Below are 12,628 nucleotides of genomic sequence, written 5' to 3'. Positions count from 1 at the left end.
TGCAATAATGCAGAGGGTCCATTGAGCTGATGAACACACAAGCCATCTGTAGATGGCACAGCTAAAGTTGCACACTGTAACACATGCCCACTTGGGCTTTAGAAGTTGCAGACACCCACCCCTAGATGCTGCTGTGGGGCCAGAGCCCAAAAGTGCTTGCCCCAGTTCCTGCACATGCCCACCTGTATGCTCACCCTCCTGTAAGGGGTTTGAATTGTGGGGTGACCAAACAGGCGAGCCACACCCCTGTCATACAGCCTGCAAGAGGAATCCACGAATTCTCTGGTTTGGAAGAGAAATCACATGCTAGTTCTACAGTCTAGTGCCATTGCCCATATTGTGGCCCTGCTTGCTTCTTTTCTGGATAATGACAATAGGGGCTAAAAGACCTGCCATATTCCTTAATACACCACAACTTTGATCATCTCTCCATGGCAGTGGAAGGTTACGCCAGTCTGCCCAAGGGAGGGCCTTCTTTTGTAGTGCTGACTTGTGTCCCCAGAGAGTCTTTGTACTGTTGGTCCCAAGAGTGCCCCACTGCTTACCTGTGATTCATCCCATTTTCCTGCCCAAGTAATCTTCCTAAAGTGCTGCACTGATGAATAGCAACATTTCTCTCTCTCTTCCTCTTATTCTCTCATTAGGAAGTGTTAAATGCCCCTCCTACCACATGAAGTCCCAACTCTTAAGCAGTGAAGTATAAGTATATATGTGTTTTTAGAGACAGGGTCTTCATGTGGTAGCAGGGGCATTTAACACTTCTCTGTCACCCAGGCTGGAGTGCCGTGGTGTGATCATAGCTCACTGCAGCCTGGAATTCTTGAGCTCAAGCGATCCTCCCACCTTAGTCTCCCAAATAGCTGGGACTACTGGTGTGCACCATCACACTGGGCTAATTTTTTCTTTTAAGAGATAGGGTATCACTGTGTTTCCCGGCTGCTCTCAAACTCCTGGGCTCAAGTGATCTTTCTACCTCAGCCTCCCAAAGTCCTGGAATTGCAGGTGTGAGCCGCCACACCTGGCCCAGTAAGGGATATTTGTACAACCTTCCTGGTTGGCTGGTATGAGGCTGCAAAGGTGACCCTGTGGCGTGCAGAGTGCAGCTGGACATGAAGTAGGGCCGTTCACCTGTGCTTCCACCACTTCACAATGTGATCTCAGGCTGCCCCGTCCTTACCGTGACTTGACCTAACTCATACTCTCCTTAGAGTCTGAGCACCACTCATGATTTATTTCTCCTGCTGTTTCTAAGGATGCACCTCTCACAGTTTTTCTGCCCTTTCCTTGATCTCTGTCAGGCAGAGTCCTCAAAGCCTGGTCCAAAAGTCCTGTGCCCTGGGGCAACCCTGGGCAGCCCACCCTAGGCATCAGGCGTGGAGGCCTCCTTGGTGCCTCCCAGCTCCTCAGTGCTCCTCGCACGCTGTGCACATCGGCTGTGTTTACAGGTTACTGCCTTTCATTTTTCACATATCTTATTGGTGAGAGTGCATCATCCTCAGACCTCTGTGATAACACTGTGCCCCCCACACAGAGGCTACTCAATTAATGTTTGTTAAAATGAGAGAAAACATGTCTCCTTAGTGCAGAAAGAAGATGAAGCCAGTCCCTGATAGAAGCCATAGACTAGTGTGTTGAGCTGCCGTCCAACTAAAAGTGGCTACGGGTGAGTTTCTCCTCAGTTAACTCCTGAAATGAGAGGCCAGTTGAAGATAGGCATGGATCTCAGGAAGGCCTGCTCACACATTCATCTCATCCCCATTTTCTTGTGGATAAAGAACTATCAGCATTTCATGTGGGCATTAAAGTCCTGAGCGCTTTATCCCTGGCTGCGCTGCCTATTTATGTGTAGATGGAACAAGCTCAATAGGGCATCATTTCTTTGTCTCTCTTATCAAGTGGCTGACAACAGCCTTGAAGGTAAAAGTAAAATACATTTATACATTTACATTTCATCTAGTAATTTCAGTTGCTGTTAGTTCTTCCTTTACTTCGAGGTAAAAGTAGAGTTTACTCTCACAGAACACTTATGTCAATAATCATTTATGATATTGGTATGATTGGTCTTTGATGTTATGATATCTTTTGTAAACATATGACTTTTTTCAAAGTTAGTCAAACACCTTCTGTGGGCGATAACACACATTTTCAGGACTCCACAGCCATGAAACAACTTTCTATTCTGATATTTCGACTTTTCCTAGTCACTTAGGAAAACTAGATTTTCCCCATGGTCATTTTGAGCAGGTTATAGAAAGCAGAAGATGTAAACAGTTGAAATGGCTGTAGCAGAGTGATATGGCTTCGTACATTCATTTAAAGTGTTATTTGCATATACAAAAGTGCTATGCATCACAACTTATAAAGAGGTTATAAGATCTACCAAATGTAAAAATTATAGTTGCTTTTATTACCTATAAATCTGTTATTAAGGTAGAAGAGGTCTGGTGCCGTGGCTGATGACTATAATTCCATCACTTTGGGAGGCTGAGGTGGGTGGATAACCTGAGGTCAGGAGTTTGAGACTAGCCTGGCCAACGTGTTAAGACCCCATCTCTATTAACAATACAAAAATCAGCCAGATGTGGTGGCACATGCCTGTAATCCCAGCTACTTGGGAGGCTGAGGCAGGAGAATTGCTTGAACCCAGGAGGCAGAGGTTGCAGTGAGCCAAAAATCATGTCACTGTAATCCAGCCTGGGCCATAGAGTGAGACTTTGTCTCAATTAAAAAAAAAAAAATGACTGATACTGCCCCTAAAACTGCACCTTTTTTCAGGGTTGAAAGCCTTCAACTAAAGCAATGTTGTGATAAACAAACTTGGGGATACATGCTACCTTCTTTTCTCTGGGAGCTAATTTTTGTTTATTTATATTTTGTTTTCATGTACTTATTTATATAGGATCTGAGTTTTATATTGTGTTTATTTTGATAGATAGGAAATCTGAAACCTCAGCTGATGACAGACCCCACAGATTGAAGCAGCAAAGTTGATTCAAGAGCCCTGTTATCCTCATGGCCTCTATGGCACCAATGAAAATGGTGAACATAGATGAAGCATGTGCTTTGGGCCAGGTTCTATTTAGAACACTTACTAACATTCTGCCATTTAATTCCCACAACAGGCCCAAGATAATATCCTATACCAATTTATACATGGAGAAACTGAGGCAAGAAAGGATTTAAGTAATTGACCTTATCTCCATGGAATTGTCTACTTGGGAATTTCCCATGATGGACACCTGCCTGTAACTGGAACAAAATAGAAGATGTGAAAAAAAATTATAAATTTCTCTATCCTCTGAACCATATTTTTTTCTGGAGATAATGGGGGAGCTTCCTGGTTATTCTATCTGCACTTGTCTATGAAACAAAAAACAAACCAAAACGGAAAAAAAAAGGAAAAAAAATCTTGTGTCTTCTTTTACATTTTGACATTCATTTGTGCCAATACATTTAGCCTTCCAGACATTTTTCTTCTTAAACTTCATCTCTGTGCTAAAGCCTCTGTCTCTAGTTAAGGAATCTCTGCCCAAAGCACCCAGAAACAATCGGCTGGCCCTTGAAATAATCAGAGTAGATGCCACGCACAGCCTGGCTCTGGGGTGGGCAACAGGTCCTCTGTCTGACAGGAGAAGCCAAGGGCTGTGTGGCTTTATAAATGACGACTGACGAGTGCACTGGGTGGTGGGTGGCTAGAGGGAGGGGCAGCACATTTCTGGCAAGTCAGCTCATTCCTGGGAGATAGGACATTGGAATGGGAACTGCAGCCCACTGCCATCTTGCCCTGTGACCCTAGGAATGAGCCCTGTTCAGAAGAAAGAAATCACAAATGGATCCTTTTCTCTACTTGTTTATGGTTTGTCAATCATCTTGTATCCTTTCTTGGAGGTTTGGATGAGGAGCTGGGTCCCAGAACTCTCTAGAGTCTATTGTTCTTCAGCTCAGAGGCTTCCTCTCCAATGTCAGTACCCCCATCCACACTCCCTCTCTGCACACCCAGCACCCGCATTCAAATGCTAACCACAACAGTGGGATTCAGTGACCCAGAAGGAAAAGCCACAGAGTGCCCCTTAATCCCCAAAGTCATCTTCACTCTGCTCACTTCTTCCCCTCCCTCAGTTAAATATGCTTGTCTGTCACACACGGGCAAATGCCTCCGACATCACTGAAGGCTAGTCTCTTAGAGCAGACTGCCACCAGGTTGCAAAAGAAGTAATCTCTCCTCTATGTTTCCACAAGAAAGCGGGCCCTTAAATTGTAATCACACTATGCAAAACTGTCCTTTTCCTGAAGGGCGGTGGCAGCCCTGATGGGGGAGAGCACAGAGCTGCTCTCTTTTCATTTGTGGCTGCATCTGATCCACCTTTTTAACACACAGCCAATGTTCACGCAGAACAGAAAGCAAGCATCAAAGGACCAGACCTCCTCACCCCCCTCCAAAATTCTGCAGCCTTTGTTGTCACTGGAGCTGGGTGGTTATTGAACTTTGCAGACCTGCTGGGCCTAGAAAGTGAAAACACCCTCCCGAGCCAGCAGGGGTGGTGCTGTGTGCCTGGGAGATAGCGCTCCGCATCCGAGGGCCCGGCGGTTGCCATGGCACCCTGACACCGAGATCATTCCTTATGAATGTCACCGGGGGCTGTGACTAAAGTTGTTTATGAGTCAAAAGTCTCATGAAACTACGGGAGGAAACGATGACCACACCTCGGCGGGCTGTGGGAAAGAAGGATGGCGCGGAGGCTGACGCGCTTTTCTCCTGGCTTGGTTTGCTAAGGAAGATGGTCTTTAAATACGACATGTGGAGCAAGACAAGCTGAACATGCTGATATTTCATTCGTTACTGTGCATGAGACAACTAGGGAGAGGTAGTATTTTAAATCGTATACTGGCTCGCTGTCACTTTCACATATGACAATCTTGTGCTTTGTGGCTTAGCACGCAGCACGGGGCTTAGCTCCATGAGGCCCAAAAGAGGCTGCCTTCTGCCCATTTGGCTTCTTTTCTTCCCTTTGTTCCTCCCAGGTGTAAGGTTATCACTTTTTAAGCCTTTGGATCCAAGGTAACAGATAAGGAAGGTCATAGGCACCTCCTCTTTTCTTAAGGAGAAGTTTTAAATAGCAGTGATCACGATTATTTCTGTAATATGGACACAGGGAAATGACCAACCACGGAGGTATGTGAAGATCATAGCAAAGGAAGGCAAAGCTGATGGCCCCTGGGGAGGCGGGGATATGAGACTCTACTTCTATTTCAGGGATATTTCCCCCACCCCAGAGGAAAGTGTATCTCTTTTTATATTTAGAGAATGATAGATGAGAGAGAAAGGAGACCAAGAGATTTCTCCTTTCTTACTCTGAATGGAAAGAAAGGGAGAGAAGAAGAAAGAGGGAGCAGAGAGGCCCCTCTCCCTTCTTCCACCCCACCCAGCAGCACGTGATTAGGGGAAAGGGAGGAGAGTTCCTGAGAAGGAAGCAGAAAGGGAGGAGAGACGGATGGAGGGTGCGGGAATGTGGCACGCTAAGGGAGGCGTGGGGAGAAGCTGCTCCATGTGCATGCTCCCTAAATTAAACCTTTACTTGAAATTCAGATCTGCTTTTGAACGTTAGAAAATAACTCTTAAAATTTATCTCAGAAAAATTGACTTGTTTTTCAAAGAGGATTCCTTTATATATATATTTTTTCAGCTACTAGCTTCCCCTGCTCATTAAAAATATTATTCTATTAACAAATAGGATCTGGAAAAAGCTTCTGAGGATTTCCCATATGGCCTACATTGAGACACCGTCTTAGCCCAGACTCTCTCCTCCTGAGGGTCTCCCTCTCCCCTGATTTCAGACAGACAGGAGCTGCTTACCTCTGACACGGTGCAGTTGAGCTGGAAGATCTGCCCTTCTCCTTCCACCTGCCGCACACAGAGTTTGCAAACCAGCTCAACTGTGTTCAGGCTAAATCTTTCCAGAGTGAAGGTGCAGTGCAGGTTTCTTTGAGACCCACTCCAGACATGGTAAAAAGGAATTTCCTAAAGGATGTAAAAGTGTTAACCACAAATGAAGGACTAATACCAAAAATCACTCGCAGATGATCTGCTGCTAGGCATTCTCAGCACCACACCTACTGCCTCATTCAATCCTCACAACAGCCCTGTGTTTAAGTACATCCTGGCCCCTTTTCACATGAAACATTTGAGACCAAGAGAGGTTAAATAATTTACACCGAATCACACAGCAAGTAAGTAGCAGGGTTGAGATTCGAACCTAAGGAGTCAGACTCCAGAATCCATGTGCCTAACTAGTCTGCCACATGTCTCTAATTTACAACAAGAGCCATTGCCAGTGATAAAAAAGTGTTCATAAAATTCCCAAAATAAAACTTGCACACACCAGCCATTGATCATTAAAAGAATTCCTGTCGCGACATTCTGGAGAAAAGCAAAGAAAGTCTAAAGGATGATGCCCTGATGCTGCTCCCTTTCATGCTCACATCCTCCTCTGCCCAGGGCAGGGGGAGCCAAAACCCACTCCAGTTGAAAACTTCAGACTCAATTAGCTGCCACAGAAAAGTCCATGGCACCAGGCATCAGACTAATTTTCTCAAAGTCTAGACCACCTTACAGAGCCTGTCCTAGATTTGGTTTTCAATAAAGGAAAGAAAAGGTTGCCACATAAAAACTGGAACAGCACACTGGTAAAAAGCAGTGGCTTCGGAGCCAAATCCAGTATAAATGGGAACCCCTTATTTTGCTTACTTGGTAATCTGGGGCAAGTTACTTAATCTTTCCATTGCTCAGTTTTCCTATCTGCAAAAGAGTAAAAGAGTTTCTCATTCATAGGTCTGCTGGGGTTAAATGAGATATATCAGCGTATAAAGAGTGTGTCTGGCAGATGGTAAGCATTCAGCCAGGCTAAGCTTTAACTAATATCATATTATCATTATCATTAAAATAGCATTTTCTTATAATCGTGTAAAGGAAATTATGTTTAAAACAGGGAGATTTGTGGAATTCTATAACAACTGCAATACAAAGGAAAGAAGAAAACGAGGAGGTGTACTGGGTAAGTCAGAAGCTTTCTGTCTCCATTAAAGACTGAGCTATGTATAGAAATGGCTTGCAACCCACACCATTAACAAACCAGTAGGCTTGTCTCCCATAATTCATGTGCAGGAGCTTGACCAATGAGAGTGTGAATGGAGCCAGAAAATCTTCCTGTCTTCCAGTATGTTCATGGACTTACATCAGGAAACAGCTACCCGTTCAACCACAATGCTGTTTAGGTTGAATTTGCATAAATATAAATGTGGATTCACAGCTCTCTAAGTATGTCTGCATATGAGGCCTGCAACCCCATCAGAGCAGTTTTCTCAGAGCTCAGGCTGACGGATGGAGGAGGGGAAAATTCCTTGAGGGTCTAGTGATTTTCCCCCAGGTGCATACAATGACACTTGGGACCAGTATTTTCTTGCCTGTTATATAATAATATCCTGATTGGGTTTTGCTTTTACATGCTATTTCAGTTCTCCGAACTGGGGATCCCTCTGATTTTTCCATATAACGGTACTGGTCTAGGAAGGCAGAAGCCTAATTTGTGTCCCATGAAATAAAAACGTCCTTCTGCTTGTTTCTGTGAATGCATTTGAAGCTGTTTTTACCCATTGATGTGAACATGTAGTATGAAAATTAATTGAAATGATGGATTTGGAAGTCTTTCATTTAATAAAAATGAAACTGATAGTATATTTATTTAAAGAAAGACTTTTTAAAAAGTATTCCTTCAAATATCTCTGTATTTCTCAAAAAGTCTAAATAGCCCCAAACTATTTTGGAGAAACAAGAATAACATATGATTACTTTCAAGGAAGCGGATTTCTTAGGTCTATATAATTGTAGTCTTCTTTCTTGGAGCTGTCTTCAGACCTATTGTTCGGTTTGGGAACCTTACCTGATATTTAGCCAGCAATTTGCTCTTCCAGAGGGAATGGGCGATATCGTGAATTGACAGGCGCAGGTTGTGGGTGCTGCCTTTAAAATGAAGAGCCTTAGGTTCTTCTAGGAGCTGTCCTCCCAACTGTCTCTCAAGATGTAAAACTTCCTGTAATGACATACCCCAAACCCAAGCACGTTACTGAATGGCATCACTTCTGTCAGCTCGCTCATTGAATACATTTCTTTACTGCCTCCTGAATGGCAGACAGAACTTTGGCAATGCCATGAACACCCACTTTTGCAGCCTTGAGACCCTCTAACTAAAACCCCTCCCATTTTATACAGGGCCAGGCCCTAATAACAAATTATGTTTTGGCAAACTACATCACACTGCCATGGAGCAAATTCAGTAGAATTTGCCCATCCCTACTGAGGAGGAGAGTACTTCATCAAATACAGGGGCGTTACATCAGAACTCAGAACCAGAGAGCCAGAAATTAAAGAAAACTTAGGCAGAAATGTAGACAGACTGCTAAGAAATTGGATTTTCAATTAAGTTTTAGGGAAAGGGACAAATAACTAGAAGAGATACTCATTTCTTGGACTTGATAAAACCAACCAACAAATGAATTAGAACCTGTTTTAGACATTTAGTTCAATCTCTTATAGTTTCTTCAAGTACAGAAATAATAACAATTTTGCTTACAATGATTTATTGCATAATTCGCGATTATTAAAAAAATTTTAGATTATGTTAATTATATGTCTATTAAAGGAAAATATTCTGATACAGATTAGGAAGGTTTTAAACCCCAAATATTGAGCTAAACAGTTACTCAAATTACATTTTTAAAAGAATACTTTATTTCTCGAGAATTGTAGCTGATAAAAAAATTTGCTACATCATTTACTTATACTGTACAGATACAACATGAAGACAAATTCTATATGTACTTCCATTTCTCAGGCTAGTTAATGGGTGTAAATGAAGCATTTCCAAATGCAGTTGTAATTATTCAAACAGCAGCAAACCATTAGTTATCAATGAACAAGCTATCTTGGGCATCCTGTGCTGTCTGAACCATCCCCATGTACCTTACTCCTCAAGCCTTAAAAGTTTTATATTTTTTATTTTCTCTGACAAAGTTTCGCAATGACACTATCTCGGCTCACTGCAACCTCCGCCCCCCAGGTTCAAGCAATTCTCCTGCCTCAGCCTTCTGAGTAGCTGGGATTAGAGGCATGTGCCACCAGGCCCAGCTAATTTTATAGTTTTAGTTGAGATAGGGTTTCTCCATATTGGCCAGTCTGGTCTCAAACTCCCCACCTCAAGTGATCCACCCACCTCAGCCTCCCAAAGTGCTGGGATTACAGGTGTGAGCCACCATGCCTGGCTGCCATAAAAGTTTTAATGATACGGATATGTAGGAAATTTGTGACCCATTTTAAAATAAGGGTCCAGGAATATATGGATTTTATTAAAAAAACAAAAAATGTTTTCTTTGGTGATATTTCAATAGAAAGCAAGGAATTCAAGAACACAGGTGTTCATTCATACTGTAACATTCATCTACTGGGTACCCAGCAGGGTACCAAGCACCGGTGGGTCACAGAGGACAATTTCGGGCATGAGAACCAGACTGCCTCATATTCAGAAAAATGACCTTGCATTTGTTGAATGCATTGTAACCCAGGCACTTGTAGAGCAGTAAGTGTGGTGCAAACGGATCATTCCAAGAGCTGCGTTAGTGGTTCTTAGCATCCATCATCTTTGGGTGAGGCTACTATTCTGAATCTTGCAAGCTGCTGAAAGGTCCTATAAGGTGTCAAAAATATTAGGATAATGTGGAATGTGGTTTCAGACAGGGTGTCCTCTAATTAGTGTCTAATGGAAGGGACGAGGCAATAACACACTGACGCAGGCAAGTATGTGATCCAGCTGCCTGAGAGTATTGACCTGCTACTTAACGTTGCTGGCTGATGAGAAGCTATGGCTTGTGACAGGAACACGAGCAGTCAGCCAGCCCCAGCCACAGTCAGCCAGCCACCTGGACACATGTTGTGTCATTGTGCCCCTGGTCTGCTGTGCCTGAGCCCAGCAGGCTCTGAGGGTCTCCCATAGGCCATACAGACCCATCCAGCCGTGAGTCACACATGCTCCTCACAGAACGCAGCACACCCCACTCCACTCCAATCTAGACAAGAACCCAGCCACGTGGAAGTGGAGAAGAAGAAGAGAAGTGAGGGTTAATTGCAGTTTCTTCTGCTTCAGCAGGAAGGCATAATGAGCTTATGTTGATCATGTTGGGTGTCTAGCATAATAGAAAAAGCTGATGTTCCCAGCAAACCTGGCACCTGACAAATTCTAAAGCTAAAATGATGTTTGTTTATAAGCCATTAGAAGAAACATAATTAGAAATCTTTGAGATTACAGTCATGCCAATCAATCAGTTCCAGCTTCTTTCCATACGCCCTAATTACCTCATCAAGTTGTCTAAAGAGCAATCGATAGTAATTATCTGATTACTATAGATCTTCATTATGTCGAAATTATCTCCCTGGGATGTCTAAAAGAAGATGCATTGTATTCTGGGAGGTAATTGTACCCAACAATGTATAATCCACACCCCATTCCTACAATCAACGTGGATTGCCAGAGGATATGAAGGGTGGTTATCAGTTTTCCTGGCAGGCAGGACATTGAAAAAACCTGAACTGCCTGTTGGCCATGACCTTGAAGTCAGGAAATCTAACACGGCATTTTGAGTGCAAAGTCTTCATTGGAGTCAGCCCAAATCAGGCTCGGTATTTTGTTTCTTCACCAATGATCTCAAAAGTCACAGTAAAGAATTCTCCCTAGTGGGGAAAATGTCTAGACTGGCTTGGAAGAGCCCCTTTTTGGAGAAAAAGTGTCAAGTGCCATTTTAAAGACAGTGGGGACACAGAACAGATTCCTTCCATATTCTTAAGCTCACCATCCTAGGCGTCTCTGTCACCTAGGAGCGATACAAAGCTGCAGCGCAGAGCAGGAAGGAACCTGACTTTTTTCTCTTTTCCAACCGGACAGAAACCCTGGGGAAGGGTAAACTGCCCATCAGGACACATCCATGCTTAGAGCAGAGGCTGTAAACATGTTTGCCAGCATAGTCTACCAGTCAAAACACTGGGCATGGGCTGGGCGCGGTGGCTCACGCCTGCAATGCCAACACATTGGGAGGCAGAAGCAGGCAGATCACGAGGTCAAGAGATCGAGACCATCCTAACCAACATGGTAAAACACTATCTCTACTAAAAATACAAAAATTAGCTGACCTAATGGGCACCTGTAATTTCAGCTACTCAGGAGGCTGAGGCAGGAGAATCACTTGAACCTGGGAAGCGGAGGAGGTTGCAGTGAGCCACTGCCCTGCAGCCCGGCAACAGAGCAAGACTCCATCTCAAAAAAAAAAAAAAAAAAAAAAAAAAAATCCCAAAAAAAACACTGAGCACGTGTATTTATAAATTACATATCTCTGTTATCAGTATGTTAATACAAGATACACATAAAATCAACATAAAGTTCTATGTTAATCTATGCTAGCATAAAGCTAAGTACTAATACTGTTTTTTTTTTTTTTTTGTCCCTTTGGTTCATTGGGCCTGGGGTGTGTGAACTTCGTATTGGAGACGACTAGCTCAGGCAGCTCGTCCTTACACTGGTCCCTGGGGAAGAATTCAGCCCAGCAGCGAGGGATTCAGTCACCTTCCACACTGAAACTTAACATTCTTTCCCACAACATGCCAACTGGCACCACTGCACTAAAGATGTTCATGACATAGTAAAGCATAATAGAAAAAAGGAGAGAAACACCACAAAGGTGTGAATTAAAGAGATCTCAATCAATCATTCCAACAACTCCTGGGAAACAAGTATAATCTAAAACCACACAGGAGCAGGAGCCGACTAGTCACATATGGCGAATCTCAAATAAAATTTTGTGTGAGATAATAGAAGAAGCAAGCCTGCTGAAAGGCTAATCAGGCTTTGTCTTGTGTTGTTACCGTTTTAAGCGTTATAATTTGAGATTTACTCCAGCAGATTCCACTTAAAAATATGCTGCAACTTGTACTTCACACTACTTGATTTTCTGAATTCTTTGCACATGATCTCAGTTTGGTTATTTATATGATACAGATATGTAAGCGGACAGAAAAATAGCAGATACACAAATAAATAAGATATGGCTTTACAATTCAGTGTCTTCCTGTGCTCCTTTTTCCTGGGAACATTCATTCAACATCAATGAGACACGTTAGGCTGTCAGGAACCACGTCAGGTCTGGGGCACACAGAGAAGTAAGCCCCCATCACTGCTGTAAACTGCTCATGGGCAAATGGTCCACCGGGGTTGGGGGGTGACCTGTCAATGCATAACCACAACACAACAATGTGCCCAGCTCCAAAGCCACTTCCAGACCGGCTGCTTTCGAATCACAAAGTTTAAAATATGTCACATACCTTAAAAAAGAATAAGAGAAAAATATATTTAAGGTCAAAAGCTTTAGGAAGACTTAAGAGAAATATCTGAGCCCGGAAAGAAATGCTATAGTTAAGGATGAGGATCCTCTGGCCTCTTTGTTCTTGGCAACCTGAATGTCGCCTGCCTTTGCAGAAGCTGTCCTTTCTACTGCCTCAGTGGCCTGGTCTGGCTCTGGATGAATCCACCTG

The 12,628-nt window shown here is 43.3% G+C and overlaps 1 protein-coding gene across 2 annotated transcripts in view; it reads right to left on the bottom strand.

The window, feature by feature from the left end:
* UNC5C (unc-5 netrin receptor C) overlaps positions 1 to 12,628 on the bottom strand; it is a 397,080-nt gene that overhangs the window by 11,375 nt on the left and 373,077 nt on the right. For both annotated transcript variants that reach the window (XM_035293290.3, XM_035293289.3), the window contains 2 exons: positions 7,938 to 8,087; positions 5,855 to 6,019 (listed from right to left, as the gene is read on the bottom strand). In XM_035293290.3, the coding sequence (XP_035149181.1) occupies positions 5,855 to 6,019; positions 7,938 to 8,087 (315 nt within the window). The remainder of the gene's footprint in view (positions 1 to 5,854; positions 6,020 to 7,937; positions 8,088 to 12,628) is intronic.

The sequence above is a fragment of the Callithrix jacchus genome, chromosome 3 (assembly GCF_049354715.1).
Source record: "Callithrix jacchus isolate 240 chromosome 3, calJac240_pri, whole genome shotgun sequence".
Classification (NCBI taxonomy): Eukaryota; Metazoa; Chordata; class Mammalia; order Primates; family Cebidae; genus Callithrix; species Callithrix jacchus.
This window is presented reverse-complemented; position numbering and strand designations above follow the sequence as displayed.